The sequence below is a fragment of the Meleagris gallopavo genome, chromosome 10 (assembly GCF_905368555.1).
Source record: "Meleagris gallopavo chromosome 10, MGAL_WU_HG_1.1, whole genome shotgun sequence".
Classification (NCBI taxonomy): domain Eukaryota; kingdom Metazoa; phylum Chordata; class Aves; order Galliformes; family Phasianidae; genus Meleagris; species Meleagris gallopavo.
The window spans coordinates 66,775-86,881 of NC_139413.1; the positions used below are offsets into that span (position 1 = coordinate 66,775).

Consider the following 20,107-nt stretch of genomic DNA (forward strand, 5'->3'; position numbering starts at 1 on the left):
TTTATTAATTTCTCATCTAAACATTTTTAATTTTGAAGTATAATTTTTTAGAGGTCTCAGAAATGCAGTGCAGTGTTACCATGTCCAATCTTATCTCTGAGTTGGATGTTTTGCAGTTAACTAACTTAAAAACAAATCCTGTTGATTTGAAAACAGCAGGTGCAGAGAAACTGTTTCCTTGGCCTTTCTTAGGGAATTGAGGGGTCTTCTTCTTGATGTGTATTTAGTAGATTCTTTCTTCCTTGAGACTGCTAAGATGTTTAGTTATTTTCATCAGAATGTCTCTATGTTAAGGGCTCTGCTTTCAGTCTTTCTCCTTATGCCATCTCCTTCTGGAAGTAAAACAGAGAGAAAATCCCACTTGAAAAAACACTAGCAATAGTTGTTTGTTGGTTTTGTTATTATTATTAATTTTTGTGAAACCCAAGACATTCTTGACGACTGAAGAAAAGCTGTTAAATTGCTTGTTGTCCCTTACTGTAGGAGTCTAATGCAGAATTACTGAGTTACCAAGATTTTAGGTGGCACAGAAGTTTTGTTTTTCCATTTGTCATTCCTATTTGCCTTTCTGATCTTCTGACATCGAAGTTAACCAGAGCCTTACAGGGTTAAGCCAGGCATGTCCCGGTGGTCGACTGCATGTGGTTTAGCCCAGCCCATACAGTGGCACCTGTGCCTTGCACCATCACAGCAGCAGCTCATCATGTGCAGCTTCCACTGTCTGAACTGGAACCAGGGCACGGGGAGGGTGTAGTGGAGTGCTTAACCAAGTTGTGGCAAACAATTTCATGCATTTTGAAACACTAGTTAGAGATGGTCCTGTGAGCAGTGAAAAATATGCAACCTTGCTTTGTTTTGATAAAGGAATTTGAGATTTCAAGAGTGCTGAAAAAATCATCAGTTTTTTTATATATTTGTGAATCCATTTTCAGTTGGCATAAAAACATTGCTTGCCAATTTTCGAAGTCAGATATTCGAATCTGATGGTATCTCTACCAGACTGCTGTGGTTTGACCTGTAGGTGGCTAAGCACCATACAGTCATTCACTCTCTCCTCCTCTTTCCAGAGGGATGGAGGACAGAACTCATGGATTGAGATAAAAGTAAGAGAAAGGAAAAAGGATAATAGTTGTGAATGTATATAAGGAGTGATGCAGGAGCAATTGCTCACCACCCACCAACCGATGCCCAGCTAGCCCCCAGCCAGTGGAAGAGAGCAAGAAGAAGCCCCCTCAAAACTTTCCTTCCACGTGTGTCGTATGACATGGGATGTCCCTCTGGCCAGTTTAAGTCAGCCGTCCTAATTTGTCCCCTCCCAGCACTTTATTAGTATGAGATGGGAAACTGGAAACATCTTGGCTCTGTGTGACACTGCTTTGCAGTAACTATAGACATTGGTGTGTTATCAGCACTGCTTTTTTTCTTAAAACCAAGATCATACCAGGCACTCTGAAGAAAACAATTCTGTCCCAGCTGAAACTTAGAGACTTTTATAACATCTCTCTTACTAGAGCACAGAGCAATCAAAGGCGATGACAGAGTCTTTATTTGTGAAATAGGTGCTATAGGAGAAGATACCAAAGAGAAATTAACTCACCCCTCTCAGTAACAGTTTGGAGACAGGGGCAAGCTGAGGAATGCAGCTTTCCCCGTTCCTATTCGTGCCACAGGAGGAAAGGGCGGGGGAAGAGGGGAGGGGGATATGTGCAGGCTCAGGCTGCGCTCCCAGAAGCATCACTGAGACAGAAGGGTGTCTGTCTGCAGCCCCCCCAGCCACGGGCTCACCTATTGCTTGGGGCTGTGACTTTGGAATTCCACTGCACCAGATAAAAATACCCCACACTTCACTATGACGTATGATTTGTGTCATCACTTTTTGCTATTATGTGTGCTTGCAAACGGTTGTTGTCAAGGATGAAATACAGGAGGAGTAAAAGTTCATCAAAAATTTCAGACAAACACCTTGAGAACTTACTGACAATAGCAATGCCTTTCATTCAACCAGACTGATGCGTTGGTTTCATAAAAACTGTGTCAAATATCCCACACATTCTACAGCAGTAGGAGGATGAATGTTGACCTGTTAAGGATTTGTGGGGGAAGTTAATGTGTAGGCTCTTCTCTCACCAAATTGTTTTCTGAATTTCGTGTACTGCAGTGTTTGATCCTTAAACAATTGTCTTTCATTTGAAGATATTGTAGTGCTTTGAGCCAAATGTTATGCCTCTTCTTATGTGTTATAAAGCCAGGAGGAACTATAGTGACTCCTCCAGACTACCTCCATAAAGTCCATTGCAGGATTTAACGTTATTTATTTGCTTATTAACACATTTTGCTTGGGTTTCCTCGGAGAACTAGGAGCATGGCTGGCTTTTTCATTCAGCTGGGGCCTGGGGACATTCAGTGAATGGAGCTGATGCTGTGAGCTGCTTGCTTGTATACTTTGGCAGCAAGTACCAAAATTAAGCATGTTCTCACACCCAGTGTACTTACGTGGGGTTGGTAGAAGTAGAGAGGGTTGCCTCTCAGAGCCTGCAGTGTGTGTTCTGTGAAACCCCCACTGGGTCTGCAGCATTCTCACTGATGTCAGGATTCAGGGATTTAAACAGATACACAATTGGCTTCCTCGTAACCACTGAATGCTGCCTGCAGCTTGGGGAGCAGGAAAGTAAATAGTTTCCGAAATAATTATTTTTAAGTTAAGTAATTTTCTTAATTTATTTACTTAAAATCTAACACAAGGCAGAATTTTATCAGGATTTCTTAACAGATGCAAAGTGTTATGCGATGTGTAGTGTAATACAAGAATGTTGTGGGTTTTTCCCACAACAATACAAATGAAGTTAGAAAGGAGAAGTATTTCTTTGGGAGAATTGCTTCTCTGTTGGGTCACTTTTGGATCCTTGTAGTAAAAGGCATACATCCTTCAGCCTCACGACACGGCATGGAGAGCCAAAGCTAGCAGAGGGCAGCTCTGCATGCAGCGTGCATGCAAGGACCGGGCTCTGGAGAGGAGCTGTGGGCTACTCTGTGCATTCTGTGCGTGCACAGAGCACCAGTATTTCATGTGGAATCGAGTTCTTCAGAATAACCCTCTGCAGCTGTCACATCATAGTTTCACTTCTCAGTATTGGGTTGAGCAGGTTATTCTTAGAAGCAGCAAAAATTGGATGTAAAATGTAAAATTTGAGTTGTGCATCAAAGTATTGGAGAGAATGAGTTACAGCAATAGCTAGAGAAATGGAAAGGGATGAGTGGGAAGAAAAAATCTTAAAAAATTAGAGGTCTTTTTTTGTTTAAGGAAACTAATTTTTTTTTTTTATGAAGCGTATCTGATTGCTGGTTTTTAATTATTTCATGGATTCCTTTGGCATACTTAAAAAAACCAAAACCTTTTCTTTTTCAGAGTTCTGGCCCCAAACAGTAGTTTCCAAGATATTTGGACACTGTATAACTTCCTCATAAGCCATGAGGTATGAAGTTTTCTTTAACATCTTGTCAGGTGCACTTCTATTTCAGTTCATTTTGATTTAAAGTAGTTAGGAGGTTAGCTGTCTCAGCAGTTCATTTCTATTAAGCTAGAATTTTGAAGATTAACTTTTATTTACTTTACTAGATATTAGACCCAAGATGCTTGGCCAAAACCTATAAAAATTAGTAGAATCTGTACCAGTACTTGAGTTGCTTCTATGACTTTTGGAGCACGCATTTGTTATGAATGTTTCATAAGAAAAGCCTCAAAGCTAAAGGCACCAAAAGAGCTTGACCTAATAAGCATTTTTAGAAGATGAGGTGTTCGACTATGGAGAATACTGGCTACAATTGGCAGAAAAATGAAAAAAAGGTTAAACAGAAATTACCAGCTCTTCTTGAATTTTTCAGTGCTGAAGGATTTTAAGAAGAGGAAATAAGTAAGTGCTTACAGTAGGATATATGTGTCTTTCTACTGAATACACCTTTATTTCAGATTTTCAGTCCTCTCCCATAGAGGAAATTACTGTTTTTCAGGCCTGCACGTATAGAATGACTGTATTCATGGAATTAAAGTGAGTCAGAACTTATTTTGGTTGCTATAGGATTACAGAGGGAAGGTAGATGTACGTTTTTGCAGGAATTGTGAGAAAATGGAGCTGGACTGGTATTTGTCAGTCTCATTGTATGTGCTCATAATAATTAGTGATAATTGATTTTATGCTACATAATGTAACTTTTTTTCTTTTATGTACAGTCTCAGCTTGAGAGCCTGTTGAGTAATATAGTAACGGTATCTGTCATACTAGCTGCATAATTTATTTGGTGTGAAATACTTGGTAAATTATTGCAGTAATTCTTTGTTCTTTGTTCTAGATAAATAGTAGTATAACATTTACTGCAGAGGAGCTCTATGATTGTGTCTCACAAGAGTTATATCGGTAAGCCATTCATCGATCACTCAGATGAGTTCTGAGGCAGCGTTGCGTGCACTGTGTGGGCCTGAATGCAATAAGAGAACTTGTTAAGTGAAATAATTGCTTCTGTAAGAAAGGGATAGAGAAGACAAACGGGAAGAATTTTGTGATAGGCTATTAGACCAGAGTGGGTGAGAGCAGGACGTGCTTAGAGACCAGGCAGCAGCACTGGCACAGAGCTGTCAGCTGTTTGACATGAGGGGAGGTGTTGGGCCTGCCTTCCTGGTTTTGCACTGCTGGTTTTGCAGTGGGCAGGACCAGTATAGTCAACATCCATTCAAAGGGGGATAGAATGTGGAAGAGCATTTAAATTAATTTCAGTGTACCTGCAGTTCTCTTTGCGACTGAGCTCATAATCACTGTGAAGAATTTGCTGAAGTCCACAGAGGAAAAAGCCTGTGGTTTTCAAACCCTGTAGCACTGGAAACTGGGTGTGTGTGCAGCTGTGTGCTGCACTGTGGCCATTGTTCTTAAGACTGTAAATTACACTATTGTATGTTACTCTGTGGTTAGTAATTACTTGTGGGAAAAAATGGAGAAGCCAACTTAAGATTTTGATTACTGTATCTATTTTAGGAGGGTTTTTATGGTTCAGTTGCAGCGAAATAAATATTCTGTTGCACAGCTGATGTTTTCAAAGGCCTTAAAAACATTAGTTTGAAATAAATGTTGTGCAAGTCTTAGTTCTTCACTGGAAAGTTTATGACTCGTAAGTTTTTCCTGAGTTTGTGTAGTTGGGGTCCCAGTAAGTTCCAGTTCACTGGAGTTCTTAAAATGCCAAAAAATATTTACTTATAATAAACCAGAAATAGTTATTAGAAGCTGGGTAAATATTTTCTTCAGAGTTCCCCTTACGTGCTGTCTGTGGTATAGACAAGAATTAACTGGAACCTAGCAGGATTTGGATTTGGGTGGTCCTGTGTGGAGCCCATATCTGAACTCCATGATCCTCGTGGGTCCTTGCTATGGGGATGTCCTATGCTTCTGTAACACAGAACAGAACTGCAGGATGGCTGAGGTAGAAGAGGCCTCTGGAGGTGACCCAGCCTGACCTCTGTGCTCAGGCAGGGCCCATGAACATGTCACCTGGTATTGCACTGAAGTGGGCAGCCTGAGGGGTGGCTGCCCCGCCTCCACGCAGCCTGTGCCAGGGTGCTGTGCTCAGCCAGACCTCTGTATTTCAGTTCTCGTCTGCTGTCTCCTGTCCTGTCAGGCCTGGCCGCACACCTGCCCCTGTGGGCTCCTCCACCAGCAGTGCTGTGCAGAACCCCCCTGCGCTGTGCTTGTGCTGCTGCTCAGTGGCTGGCAGCTGCCTGTAAGGGCCTCATCCACTTTCTCCACCCATCAGGCAGGCTGTGGCAAACCCACCCCAGTCACAGCATAAGTCTGCCCTGCCATCTGTACCCGCGAGCTCCTGTTCTGCCAGTTGCATAGCAGAGGCAAAGCTCCACATGCTGCACGTGCTCCCACATAAGGGATGACTTGACCACCTCGTCCTGCTGGCCTGCTTCCTACATGATTAGGTTTGGGTTCATTTTTTGAAACAGCAGTCTAGATAATGAGTGCACTGTGAAGCTGAAGTCAGAGTCCTCACCTGCCCCCATCAGTCTGATGCAGTGTACCTGGGATGGATGTACAGGATGTACCTGTTCGCCCTGTGGGACAGAAATGTTCAGAGCTGACTTGCAGCTCAGACATGCCTGTGAGAAACAGCAGTGTTTTGTATGAGCTGAAGACAATTTTGTGTTGAGAAGAACAAAGTCATGCTTGCTGTGTGCAAGGCTGTTCCTTTTTAAAGATTTCATTGCAGAATACAGCTGAAAGCACATAATGATTAGCTATCTGTGAATAAATTTAGTCTTTTGCTTTAAAGATAAAACATTCAGATTTCTAGAGATACTAAGTGTTCTCTGCTTTTGACAGCATTAGAGTGCAACAATAGAATTCCTTTGAATACTGAAATGTTCCTGTCTATAAAATGAGGTCTCTCGTGTCCTAATAACCATCTTTTATAACCGTCCTTTCTTCTCCAGAGGAAGATTAGAGGTGGGCTGTTGCCAACTGGCTGAGCTGCATCACAGCATCAAGCAGCATCATGCATCTGCACACATGGAAGCAAAGACCAGGGGGTGGCTGTGACAACACAAGGTCTGTAACCACGGTGCTCACCCCTCGATTTTGGTCCAGATGAAGTCAGGAGAGCGGTGAGAGGGAATGTTCAAGAAGCCAAAACTGCCTTCTTTTTTTTCTCAATGGTGCTGTTTTATAATTGAATTGAAGGAAAAAAAAAAAAAAAAAAAGATCTTTTGACTCTTTACTAGTAGCATTTCCTGTTTCAAGTGAAGATCTCTGGTCTGATAAAAGTTTTGTGATATACTGAGTTAGAAGTTAGAGCTGTTACTAATGATTGCGTGGTTATATAGAAAAATCAGTAAGTCTGGGGGTTTTTTTGCTGATTTTTTTTGGAAGTGCTGGTGAGAAAAAAAAAAAAAAAAAAAGAAAAAAAAAAAACATTCAAAGCTCTTGAAAGGAGTGGAATGAGCACAGTTGAATGCAAAGCCTTAGAGGCACGATGCTTGCCATTCCTATAGCTAGGAAGGATTTAAACACAAATGCAATGTGTGCGTCCTGCATACTGCACTATGTAAGGCTGGAGAGAGAAGGTAAGGAAAGAAGTGGATTGATGTTTGCTGCCCTGTAGATGTTTGTCCTGGGCCTCTCTTTAGTGCTCTTGTCAGAACATCCTGAATACCTTTTCCATTGAAAACTCAAATCTGTTAAAAGTATTGAAACCTGAAATGTGTGTAATTAGGCATGTGAATTATACTTAAAAAAAAAAGAAAAAAGCAAACCCTTGAAATGTTATCAAATTGAAAGTGGTGTTTTTCCTTTTTTAAAATATCCACTTAATCTTCATACAGTAGAAACTTGCTAGAAAAACTCTTTTGGTAAATTCTTCTCATCCTCTTTTATTACAAAAGCACAAGCACCTCTTTCCCTGTGTGTTGTACCCGTGGTTTGTCTGCTTTCAGGTGACAACTCTATTCAAATCTATCGTTTGTTGCTCTCCAAAACTGCTTTAATTAAGTCAACAAAACTTTCTAAAAGCCATTTCCAATGCTGCTGTGGCCTTTAAAGCTACCTCTTTTATGTATTTATACAGAGATGAGATGACTGGTAAAGTTCTACAAACATTTATTTTGATATTAACTTTTTGGATTGTAAAATCTGTATTGTAAAAATTTAATATATTGTTATAATAAATGTCAGTGAATTCTCAATGACAGCATTGCTTTGATCAGCTCTGTTCTCACTCTGCCTAACTCCTTGGAGTGCAATCTAATGCAGTTCTCCTCCTCCCTGACTGAAGTGAAGCTTGTGATAGCATGTGGCCTCTAGAAGTTATTTGTCAGAGCAAAATTCATTTTGGGGGATATTTTCACTGAAATTGTTGTCCCACAGCTGTCTAAGTTGCTTACTTGATAGTTTGTACCATACAAGTAGGAAATTAGAGCAACTTAAGCACATTGTATTTACCTTCATTAACTAAGGATGAGAGCTCACAGCTCTGATAAAGTTTGGAGGAAGACTGATCACAACTACTCTGGATTTCTCATACAGACTCTCCTTGTTAGAATGCACTCTGTTTTAGAGCTTGGTTTTCAACGCTCTTCAGTTTTTCTGCTCCACTAAATAGCCTTAGCGTTTTGCTCATGTGTTCTGGGATGTGAAACAGAAGAATTGTAGCTGAGGCCTGTTTCTAGCAGTACTCATGCCTTACAGAGATGTGAGTCAAAGCAGTAAATTCAGAATGCAGTGCCATCATAGGCATCCATGCATCCAAAGCACCATCAGCTTTATTTTCCACAGCTACTTGACTGACACTTTGGAACATGCCTAAATGTGCAAAATTTTTTTACAACAGTTCAGTTATGGGGCTGATTTCTCATCTCACCTCCTGTTACATCACCTCACTTCCATTTGCACATAGAAAGAGAAGCAGTTTTCTGGAGTTGAGCGAGGCAGCAGCTGGACGTAGCGAGGAGCCAGCTGGCAGCTGCTGCAACTCCCTGGGGCAAGCACAGTGGTTTTCCTCGAGCCAGGTGCTAGTGCCATCAGTACAGTGGGAGGCATGTGGAGGCCCCTCACACTTCTGGTTCCCTCAGCCTATGGCTCAGTTACAGGTGCTACCTTGTCTGCCTAACACACCAGGACACCTGAACTTCTGCTTTAATTAGGGACAGTTTATAAGCACTAAAGAACAGAACACAAAGACACCACACTGCAACCCTGTGGTGCAAGGATTTCCCAAAAGGTACCTTTAATGTTTGCATCATCAGCAAGCCATAAGTGCTGCTTTTGGCACCTGGAGTTAGATGTGCAGGAACTACACATTTAGACACATTTAGTCATCCAAGCCAACACATCTGTATGAAGACAGGAAGTGAACTAAAACACAGTACTATGAGCACATAATTTGGTTTCTTATGTGTTCTACCAGAGTTTAAATTTGTAATATTAGAAAAATAAGACAGTTATTAATCAGATCAAATGAATACATTTTCATTGCCAACTCAGAAACAGTTTAAAAACCATGAGAAAAACCCCACACTTAAAGTTTGTTTTACAAACGTTAGGTCAACCATAGTAACAAAACTGCTGTACAGAAATCACCGTCTGCATTTTCGTCAAATTATTTGGAGCCAAAATAAGTTTCCCATACTGGAAAGTCACAGCTACATCATATTCAGAAACTCCATTCCCATCTCATCAAAGTTCTGCATGCTAAGTTGCAATACTGTAGCAGAGGCAAAAGTTCAGGTACAGGGGCAAATCAGTTGTCCCACTCATTTGCTGTGAAGTCCAAGGCTGCCTCCTTGCTTCAATATCTTTATCTGCCATTTTTATGTCAACAGATAAAACACTCTGCTGAGTATATAAAAACTGTTATAAAAAGACAATCATAAAAGATAAGGTAGTGGCAGGCATATATTTAATTAAAAAAAAAAATCCATTATATCTGTTTAAATAAGGCTTGTTACAGATTGTTTCAGTTACTGAAGAAAAACAAGGCCCAATGAGAAAACTATCCTCCACAGTCCTTGCACTTCCTGCCCCAAGAACACACTATGAGAAAAGAAAGTTGCTTAATGTGCAAAGTGACAAAAACAAACGCTGGAGGAAGCTCCTGAAATGATATGCCCAGTCTAGGTTCTCTTGCAGTATCTTCAAAGTCTTTAAAAAAACTAAAATAAAGTTCTAAAATACGCCAGAAACCCCTTTATCTCAATATTCTTTCCAAAACAAATATGTACAGCACATTAATATGCAATATGCAAAAGCTCTGTGTTGCTGTTGGCAACATCTACGCCCTCCCCAGCCCTATTCACATGTATACCTCTACTAAAACACAGTTACATCACTAAGCCTGTTAGTTTGAAATGGGAATTTAATTCACTTAAAACTTGTAAATTTTTGTGTAGGGGCTCCATTCATTTGATTCTGGGTTGTAGACTTCAACTGTGTTCAGAAATTCATTGCCATCAAATCCCCCAACTGCATAAATAGTGTTTGCGACTGTTGTAATCCCAGCGTTGCTTCTTGGAGTGGTCATATTTCCCATTATCTTCCACTCATTTTTAGCAGGGTCATACATCTCCATGCAGCTTACTGCATGAGAACCATCAAATCCTCCTCCAACAAAAAGTTTTCCTGTGCAAAGGAGAAAAAATGGGAGTTTTAAGCATCCTCTACATTTCCAACAACAGCCTCTCTTTTTCAAGGGAGATCACACCAAAATGAAAGAGCTTGAGGTTTCCTGTCAGAAACCTTCACTCATTCGAGATCTGAAGTCACAGCACTGATCAGCCGGGTTATCCTGTTCATTAGAGCTGATTTCTCTGAATAATTTCCAGCACCTAATTTCAAACAGTTGCAGTCTGGAAGCTGCAGTGTGATACCTTGAAAAGAAAGGGTGGAGCTGATGCTTGTAAAATAAATATATAAATATTTATTTTTCTGGTTATAGTTTTTTAATCGATTAAAGCATAGCCAGGTTCCTCCTATAATGTTTCCTCAAAGACAAATTCAGGAAATGAATGAGGTTGCTTAAGCCCGTGTGTGCTTACCATCGTGCACAGCCACTCCAGCTCCCCTCCGAGCCACGTTCATGGGTGCCATCAGGGTCCAGGTGTTGTTCTCAGGATTGTAGCGCTCCACGCTGCTTAGGCAGTTCCACGACTCTGCCCCACCAATAATGTACAGGTGGCCCCCCAGCTCACACACCGCAGACTGATGTCTCCCTGCAAGCAAATGCCAGAAGTTAAAGCTCAGTACAGAGGCCCTGCACTAACAGCACGCCATAACAAAAAAAACCTGTAAGTATCAGCTGCTTCAAATCTACAATCTCCTTCCCCTCCCGCCCCAGGAAAGTGGTTGAGTTACCATCCCTGGATGTGTTTAATAACCATTTGGATGTGATGCTCAGAGCCACGATTTAGCGAAGGGTTCTTAGAGTTGGGGTAGTGTGGCCAGGTCATGATTGGACTTGATGATCTTTAAGGTCTTTTCCAACCTGAGCGATTCCATGATTCTATGATTCTCAGCTGCATGGTAAACTTACGGATATTGAGGGGGGCACAGCTTGTCCAAGATTTTGTTATGGGATCAAACACATCACAATTCTTAAGTCCCTTTTGGCCATAAGGATCTGAACCACCAACAATGTACAGTCTTCCGTTCAGGGCACACACTCCTATTGATACAGGAAATAACAGTAAGCAAACTATTACATTAATATAGAAAAAACAAAAGCTGTTGATCAGCTGCAGATCAATTACCTGCATTGCAGCGATTGGTTCTCAGTTCTGGAACAGGAGTCCAGTCATCTATTTCTGGCTCGTACATTTCCCCACAGCTCAAGTCATCCGAGTGACCATTTGACCCACCCACAACATACAGCTGCCCCTAAATGGAAAACATGAATTCCCGTTTCACTTACAAGTAGGCAACGAGTCAACTCATTATCACTCTACTCATCTTGTAAACACAATCAACTTTTGTTACCGTTTTATGAAGCTTGCAATATTTGTCCCACCTACGTTTACATAATTTCAACATTTCACCTCATCTCCACACACCATTAGAACTGCCATCTGGAACCGAGCTCTGGGTGTTCTCATAGGCGCGATGAACGTCCAAGTGTCCTTCTGTGGATCATAGCATTCCACTGTACGCAAACACTCCTCTCTGTTATAGCCACCTAAAAGAAAAGGCAAAACATTAAATGGTACCAAATCTCCAAAGATCCATTGCTTCACTTGTTTACTGAGTCCCCCAGATCAAGCAAGTTTATTATTATCATTATTTAAAAGAACAGCTAGTGTTTATTTTACCTGCAGCAATTAGCTTGCCATTAAGCTCAGCTGTGCCCAACCCCGACCGAGCATACTGCATGGGAGACATGGGCTTCTCTATTACATCGTTTGGCTGCAGCTCAAAACTCAGACTCTTCAGCAGGCGTGGTGTGCTTGTGGGAGAGCTGTGAGGGCTGCTACGGCCATGCAGGAAGATCACACACAGAACGCTGTCCAGAACTGCCAGACACAGGTATGTGTTGCCTACAGCAAGGAGAACAGAAAGGAAGACCAGACTGCCAGTTAGGTCCTCTTGACCATGCCTCTCTCCTAAGTGTAAAGAGTCTTTCATACTATTTTTTATGGTTATTAGTTTCAAGTGTTAGCCCAGTTACTGAAAAACACTAGTCTTAGGTAACTAAAACAGTGCTAATAACACATACAACAGTAATCTGAAGTAATGGCAGGAGTCTCCTCCAATGCACAGCAAATAACTGTTAATTAACCAGACTGCCCATCTCCTCAGGACTTTCTGGGTCAAGTGTACACACTACGAGATTTCAGATATCCCTAGATATGTAACCAAAATGCAGACGATCCCAGTTTGGCCCCAGTTATACTGGAAATGGCCCACACACTACCGGGCAGATTACTCGATTCAAATCATCAGCATCGCCTTCACAGGTGTGGAATCCCTGCAGAGTGGGAGAGAGCAGGTACATAATGCATCCTTTAGACAATCTCCCCGCTTCCTCTGATACTCACTTGAAGTTTTTTCTGAAGCAATGATCTTCCATTCATGCTTAGGACTGTGCACAGTAGCACTTGGAGAAAGACTTCCAGAGGAGCTGCTACTTATCTGCTTGTGATCATTCTCACGTGGTGGCTTCTTCTGCAAAATCAAAAGGCAGCTACAGCTACAGAAACCTAGCCACAGACTTTACCTCTTTCTACCTTTTCCTCTCTCAGCTAATACAGAACTATTCAAGAGGACACTCCTTCTGCCACCTAGGCAGAGCATCATTTATAGCGCAGCTTAAGAGTATTCTGCCTACTCAGAAACAGTGGCCAAAACCACCCTACACCTTAGCTCAGTACTCATTTCATCCCTTGCTTGCACCTTTGTACTCTCACTGTGCAACCAGAAATAACTGCTAATTCTTAGACAATCACTAGCAAGAATTTCAAGCCAAAGGGAAAACCCACTTCCATCTGAGACAAGTGACTTACAAACTAAATACCTCACTGGAAGATCCTGTATCTGGAAATTAATTGTATAAAGCTATTTGGAAGAGATTAACTATCCTCTTCATTCCATGGAAACAAATTAACTCATTTCTGCTCTGTGTTCAGATTGGCTTTCTGGTTCTTAATCCCTTGATACTTCCCACCAGTGAGAGATTCTGCTTCCTTCTTCAATAAATTTGTACTGTGATTTACCAAGAAAAGACAAACTTTCCCATTTCAGACTACACTGCACAGTTAGCTGGACTGTTCAGACTTTTTCTAAATGGTGAAAACCAAACACAGAAGTTAAAATTCTTGCCTATTCTGTTTAGGAACAAAGATTATAACCTCAGTACCAAAGTTTCTGGTGCCCGTGCAGTTACTTGCAGTCTGATTTCTATAGAAACTGTTATAAGATTTCCAGACTACACCACTCATAACAGTCACACGGTACAGTTTAACAGCTGTATTTAGCTCAGCATGAAAAGCAATTTGCTTGTGGATGGCCTGCTTCTTCTCAATCTTCAATTAAAACTTTGTTCTCTTTTCCTTAAACTGCCTTAACAGCCACAGAAATTGTAACACCTTTAACTCAAATTTTATAATCAGTTTTTCCCAGACTCACTGCCTGTGGGTTTTTCACATTCTCTTGGCTGCCCACAGTTTCTAAAAAGCTGGATTCAAGTTTCTGAAATAGCGAGTTCTTGTTATAGAAAGGATTTTGTAAGAAGGATTCTTCTCAAAAAGCATAAGACTGATTTGTACACTCAAAGCATAATCTCTCTCTTGATCAGATACCATTTCCTGCTGTTTTTTAAAATCTCTCTTGCATGTTATCAGTATAGATGAACAGAAGACAAAGATGCTGGCAGCTCAAGGATTAGAACTTATGTCTGGAATATTTTTCGGTGTTGAAATTTTAACAGATGCATCTTGTTCTCATGAACAGGAAAACTGCATGTCATGCAGACTTTTTTCTGTGTGTTGGAGATGATTTCCTAGACATCCCTACTAACATGCAACTGATCTGCTACAGCTTCTCTACCTTTTTTTCCTCCTAACAGCCTAAGACCTACTTCAAAGTGAAACCATCAAACCCAAAGCACCCTTTTGCACAGGCTCACTTTAAGCAGTCTGATGGAAACTGATGGAAACCCAGCAGCAGAGTCTAAGTATTTGCCTCCAAGCCATTTTGATCTAGATACACTTTCTTGTCCTGTATTTGACTATTACAGTTACTTCTTCTGCTATGGTACGCAAAACTGCAGGCTGCTGTGAACTGTCCCAGTCTATCTGGTGTTACCTCAGGCTGTCTGCAATTTGTACCTGCACAAACTGAATGTGGTCATCATCACTGCCATACACCTCAGCCTGTCCATCTAGCAGATTTCCATCAAGCAGCTTGTGATCAGCTGAGTAGTACAGCGTTTGAACCTGCAAAAACAACAACAGATTACCCATGCGGCTTCCACTCCATTGCTACTTCGCTACAGGGAGATTAACAAAAGGCAGTCGCCAGCATACTTCTTGTCATCTCATCTCAATCTAGCAGAATGACAAAACTAAAAGGAAGCAGATGTCATGGTGGTAATCATCAAACATTGGAGGAAGTTCCTTACTTTTTCAGCTTGAAAGAAATCTTCTGTTTCCAAGGACTTCTACTGAGTTTTCCAGCACAGAAACATTAGACAAGCAAGTACATTAATTTGCAGATTTAAGATTTACATAAGTTCACAATCTCATGCAAGTATTTGTTATCCCCACAAACAAGTTTTCTGCTTTGAAAAATACACATATTTATCTTGACCAAAAAAAGTTAAGAAAAGCCAACAATGGACTCTTAAAAGAAAGGAATGGGGATGAGGGACAACAACACAAATTTAAGCAGAGGAGGAAACTGCTATCCACATCTAAACATCAGATGCAACTGTTTCAGTGAAATGCATCTGAATTTCAATACGATCAAAGCTTAAAAAGAGTTAATCCAAGAGGAAATGTACACTGAGAATATGACAGCATCAACATGTACTTCTGCCTATACAAACATTTCTCAAGATCTACTGCGCCTGTAGAACAAACTGGGAAAATTTTGATATTTCCTGGATATTTCTGAAGTCTATTTTTTTTTTCCAGCCAATTAGAAATTTAGATTCCCCATTAATTTTTCCATTAACAACTGTCTGGGCTACATCTTGTATTAGTATTCACGAGCAAAGCCATTTAATAACACAAAACTTTTAAAATAATGTATCCTGTAAATGAGTAAGTAAACACCATTAAATCATCATCATCGTTCTCTGCCCACAGTGGATTTTCTTAGGAGAACTGGGGCAGGACTGCTGCTTCTGTACGTGTCAATACACTTGAGGGTTCTTCTTGATTCTTCAGCCTTGGTATCCTAGTTTTGTTAATAAACCTATGGGGAGATAAATCAATGGGGAGGAACAACCATTAGAAGCTTTTACCTACTTTTTATTTACAAGCAAAACCTGCAAAGGAAAGCATCAAGACCTACAGCATGTTTCAGTACCACCTCCCCAGCTCTAAAGCAAGATACGTGCCACTTATTTGATTACTATACAGCACACAGTGAGCAAAAAAGGAAAGCAGAAGAGCAGACTGAACAGTTTATTCAGCTCACCTGAATACCCCCCCAGTTTCTCAGCTTAGGGGTACCTACAGTAAAATTTAAATTCTTGAGGGTCATAGTTTAAAAAAATTGAAAGAAAAAAAAAAAGAAAGAAAAAGGGTTCATCCTTTATAATAATTAAAAAAAAGAAAAGTGTTTAACCCCATTTTCTTAAAGACCAACCTCTTCCATCAGATCTTCCAGGCTGTCTCCATTTTCCCAGATGCTGCGCTGTACCCAGTTGATTACCTTTGTGTACAATTTGCCATTGCTGGGTAGGCCAACACTGTCTTCAAGCATTACTTCAAGCTTTAAATAGAAGAGGAAAGCATTTACTGGATGATGCTGGATCTACAGGTTTTACCCTAGCATACCATACTTTGCATCGTGAGAGTAACTCTCACTGTATTGCAGAGCTGCAAGACAGCTGCAGCTCTCAGACTGTGCAACAAAAACTCTGAAGTACATTTAAGTGCAGCTGCAGTTATCTCTTACGTTAAAGAAGGATGACAGCATGTACTCTCTGTAGTTAAGCTTCAAGGTAGTATGAATATTAATACACGCAGAATGCTCACGTTGTTGGTAAAACTCAACATGCTATGGCCTCCTAACTAGAAGTAGAAAAATTAAATAGTAGCTCCTTGGATAACTTTTTGGAAAGCTGATTGGAAAATCCCTTCACATTGCCTGGAATCCCACAATAGAACTATATCTACAAACTTCAGCTAACCTTTAACCGTGGAAGTTTGAGGAATTCCTCCTGTTCTGAAATCTGCAAAAGATGTTCCTGAATGTAGCCATCAATCTTGCTCAACAAGCGCGAGTCTCCCATGCAGCTTACAAAGTTTCGATAAGAGATGCAGCTTTGAACATCCATCTTGGAGAGCAGGTAGTCACCACAGACCTTTCAGAAACAAGGCTATATCTTAGTTTGTGAGGTCTTGGTATGTATAAATTATCCACTCCTATATACAGCAACTCACTTCTGACTGCAGAACAGTGACTGTCTGTTGCTATGCCCCCCATGCTAGCTGCTGTAAATGAAATGTCCCCTTCCATTAAAGCATACATTTATTAAAAAAAAAAAAGTCATATACACACAAAAGTTACTGACATAACATTCTGATCCCATCTTTTTCTACTATTCAAAACTTCTCTACCTATTCAAAACTGCCCATAGGGATTTGCGTCTACACTCAATTGCAAATTCTCTTGTCAAAATCCCCATTTGCAGCAAGAATGAGCATTTCTAAAGCCAAGCACTGGCAAACTTAATGTTCAGCAACACCCTTTTTGCATACCAGAGCCACAGAGCTGCAGGTCTAATTATGCCCCCCAAAACAACCACACACTTCACTGCCTCCCACGAAGGGAGCCAGCTACAATTCATATACCATTTTACTTACACAAGCACACAAATAAAAACAGCTTCAGAGAGCCCTTTGGCACAAAGATAACACCCACAGAAGGAACAGATGCTGACACCACTCAAACCAATACAAACAGAAGCTCATCCCCTCAAGCGCTTTCTCCACAGTCCATTTTTTATCCTTTTGCCACCAAAAAGCCTAGAACTGCCTGCCTGAGAAACCATACAGGACACATGGAATAGCTAGGAACTGTACCTGCTTTACTCTTTCCATCCTCAACTTCTTTGCTGCAGAGTATACATCTTTCACCAGTTCTTTATCAGCTTTCAACCTATTGAAAGAAATACAACTTCACTACTTTGATTTTTCAAACTTCAAGTCTGCCCTCTCTAAATTCTCAGAAGAATACTTACTGAGCAGTATAGGCATAATTCAATAGAACTTCAACAGCATCTGGATTGAGATCATCAAATTTGACATGAGAAATTCCATGAGAATCACTATCACTATTGAAGATTTCAAACAGGTAGGGACTGCAGCACGCTAGCACAGCTCTGTGCGCCAGCATCTCATGCCCACACACCTTTATTTAAAACACAAATAAGAATCGTAAGAATACATTTCTATAGAAATACATTTCTATTATAACAGCGTAAAGGCTTACCCAAATGAACAGCACAGTTCAATTACTTTGTATTTTACTTTAGAAGCAATAGTTTTCAGTTTACATCACCTGAAAAGAACACATTAGTGTGGCGCATTGCTCCTCTCAAAGTAGTACCTGAACTTTTTTAACATGGATTTTTGAGGAAAAATTATTGCTGTGCTTTAACCCTCCAGGCCACCCAGCACCACCCAGCAGTTGGCTCACCATCTCCCTGCCAGTGGCAGAGGAGAGAATCAGAAAAGGAAAGGAAGAACCTGTGGGTTAAGATATAAGCTATTTACCAAGACAGTGGAGAGAAACAATAGCAGTAACAAAAGTATGTTTACAAAACAAGTGATGCACAAGCAATTGCTCAGCACCAGCCAAGCACGCCCAGCAGTCCTCACTCCTCCCAACCAACACCCTTCAGTTTCACAGTTTTTCAGGCAATCCCATGTGGTACAGAAGATCCCCATGGCCAGCTTAGGGCAGCTGTTCTGGTTCCATCCCCTACCAGCCCCTCACTGGCAGTGCAGGACAAGCTGAAACATCCTTGGCTCTGTGCAGCTCTGCTCAGCAACAACTCAACATCAGTGTGTTATCAACGCTACTCTTCTCCAAAAGCCAAAACACAGCATCATAGCTGACACTACATCCCAGCACAAACATATAGCTTTACATGCTATAAAGAATAAAGAAACATAAGCGCCGTTCTGAAGAGAAAAGAATTACCTGGAGTCGGACGTCACAGAACTGACCGCTCTTACGTAAGGCATTTAGTTTGGCAACAGACGACTCGATGAAATTTTCATCTTCAAACATCAGATATCCATTAGGAATCATTTTGGCGTTGGCCTGGCTGAAAACGGAACGTGTGTCATTTACAGATAAAACATTTTGCTTTGCTACGGAAGTACAGACTGTTTTTAACACTGGACATTGGCCATAACTGTTTCAAAGCAGCCTCTCCCTCACAACACAAACAAACTGTAAGAGTTCTACTGCTGCAGGGTGTGCTGACAACAATTCTCTGGACTGACCAGATCAATGATTTTTCAGAGTGAGAGAAGCCACTACTTTTTAAAATAAAATAAGATAAATAACCAAAAGGTAGTGCACATCACTTCGGCAGGTAACAGCTCCAAAACTAGATACTGTGTAAGACCTGTGGATCACAAAAACAGCTTTATGGCCCTCTGTAAAGACCAAATCTGGTAGCTTCATTGCCACTGCCTGCTCACTGCACGAGGCGTTATATCAGCCAGCTTCACGTTTGCACAGACCTGAAGAGCAGCTAAAATGAAAACTAAGAATTGAGAAATTAAATTAACAAGAGAAGCAGAACAGCTACAGAAAAAAAATATGTCTCAATTTTTTTTAAATTTTGAGAGTAACAACTTAAGTATTTCAGAGTAGCTGAAAATTATGAAAGAACATCAGCACCAATAAAGCCACTATAAATCTAAGTCACTGTGAAGCCAAAATAACTTCCCAGAGCATCTCACCCGTACACAAAGGTGCCACCGCAAACACACAGGGTCAAAATCGGAAAAAATAACTTCAGAAAACTGACTTCTGAATTTGAAAGCTGTTTCATTATCATTTAATTAATTTTCATTTTGTCAAGTACTTTAGGAAAACTCCACTTTGCAAACAGGAAGCTAATTAATACTAAAACATAAGCCTGAGATGGCATACTAAATTTGTCTCTCTTGAATCTGCAGGTCTGAGTTGCCAGTGTAGCAAGAGAAGGATTTCCTCAACAGTTTTAGAGGAAAGAGTTCATGGGATAGTGCTAACACTATCAGCAATGATCTGCATTTCCATCTGAAGTTTAAGAGAAGCCACCTGTGACAAAATGTAAGTGTTACAGCAAGGCCTATACAAGTAACTGCAGCTTGAATCCACTTGTTTTCACCTCACTTACTACAAGTATTTGACCCAAGCTGACAACAGTCCCAGAAGTGTTTCAGTTTGCATACATTTTCAACTGTCATGCTTTGTTGAATGCAAACAAAAATAAAAGTGACATCAAGTTTTTAGAGTCCCAGAATTTCAGCAGAACTCTGAGGATCACAAACACAGCTAACAGTAATAACTTACCTACTAAATATATGACTGTAAATTTGCAACTGGGAAATCTTACAAAATTTCAGTGGTATCCCTGTGGTTAAACAGAGCACTTCAATATCTTCTAATAGGAAAGATGTTTATTGAAACGCAAAAGCAAACTTGTCTTTGCAGCTGCAATATGGATTCCAAAACTACCAGGCTTGAAGATGATGTAATCAAGTCCTTAAAAGCTATAGACATGAATTTCTTCTGTGATAATCGTGCGTCATAATCTGCAATAAAGGAGAAGTTATCAAGTAAGGACAAATCACAACACAGCTGTGTACTATCAGGTCAAATTTCAGGTCTCCTGAGGAATT

General features: G+C 40.7%; 2 protein-coding genes across 12 annotated transcripts in view; one reads left to right on the top strand and one right to left on the bottom strand.

The window, feature by feature from the left end:
• The window catches only part of SWT1 (SWT1 RNA endoribonuclease homolog), a 34,143-nt gene extending 26,409 nt beyond the window's left edge, over nt 1-7,734 (top strand). For all 8 annotated transcript variants that reach the window (XM_085231980.1, XM_085231979.1, XM_085231984.1 and 5 more), the window contains 3 exons: nt 3,407-3,473; nt 4,348-4,412; nt 6,482-7,734. In XM_085231980.1, coding sequence (XP_085088106.1) covers nt 3,407-3,473; nt 4,348-4,412; nt 6,482-6,587 — 238 coding nt within the window. In that variant the 3' untranslated portion in view covers nt 6,588-7,734. The remainder of the gene's footprint in view (nt 1-3,406; nt 3,474-4,347; nt 4,413-6,481) is intronic.
• The window catches only part of IVNS1ABP (influenza virus NS1A binding protein), a 24,513-nt gene continuing 4,406 nt past the window's right edge, over nt 1-20,107 (bottom strand). For 2 of the 4 annotated variants that reach the window (XM_085231986.1, XM_010715526.4), the window contains exons 2-15: nt 19,779-20,020; nt 18,408-18,534; nt 17,443-17,612; nt 17,285-17,360; nt 16,390-16,563; nt 15,843-15,968; nt 14,357-14,464; nt 12,569-12,695; nt 11,843-12,067; nt 11,588-11,709; nt 11,288-11,414; nt 11,071-11,202; nt 10,577-10,750; nt 8,740-10,160 (exon numbers count right to left, since the gene is read on the bottom strand). In XM_085231986.1, the coding sequence (XP_085088112.1) occupies nt 9,907-10,160; nt 10,577-10,750; nt 11,071-11,202; nt 11,288-11,414; nt 11,588-11,709; nt 11,843-12,067; nt 12,569-12,695; nt 14,357-14,464; nt 15,843-15,968; nt 16,390-16,563; nt 17,285-17,360; nt 17,443-17,612; nt 18,408-18,518 (1,926 nt within the window). In that variant the 5' untranslated portion in view covers nt 18,519-18,534; nt 19,779-20,020 and the 3' untranslated portion in view covers nt 8,740-9,906. Of the gene's footprint in view, nt 333-8,739; nt 10,161-10,576; nt 10,751-11,070; nt 11,203-11,287; nt 11,415-11,587; nt 11,710-11,842; nt 12,068-12,568; nt 12,696-14,356; nt 14,465-15,842; nt 15,969-16,389; nt 16,564-17,284; nt 17,361-17,442; nt 17,613-18,407; nt 18,535-19,778; nt 20,021-20,107 lie in introns of those variants that run through there. The other 2 variants (XM_085231989.1, XM_085231988.1) reach the window with 2 other exon arrangements.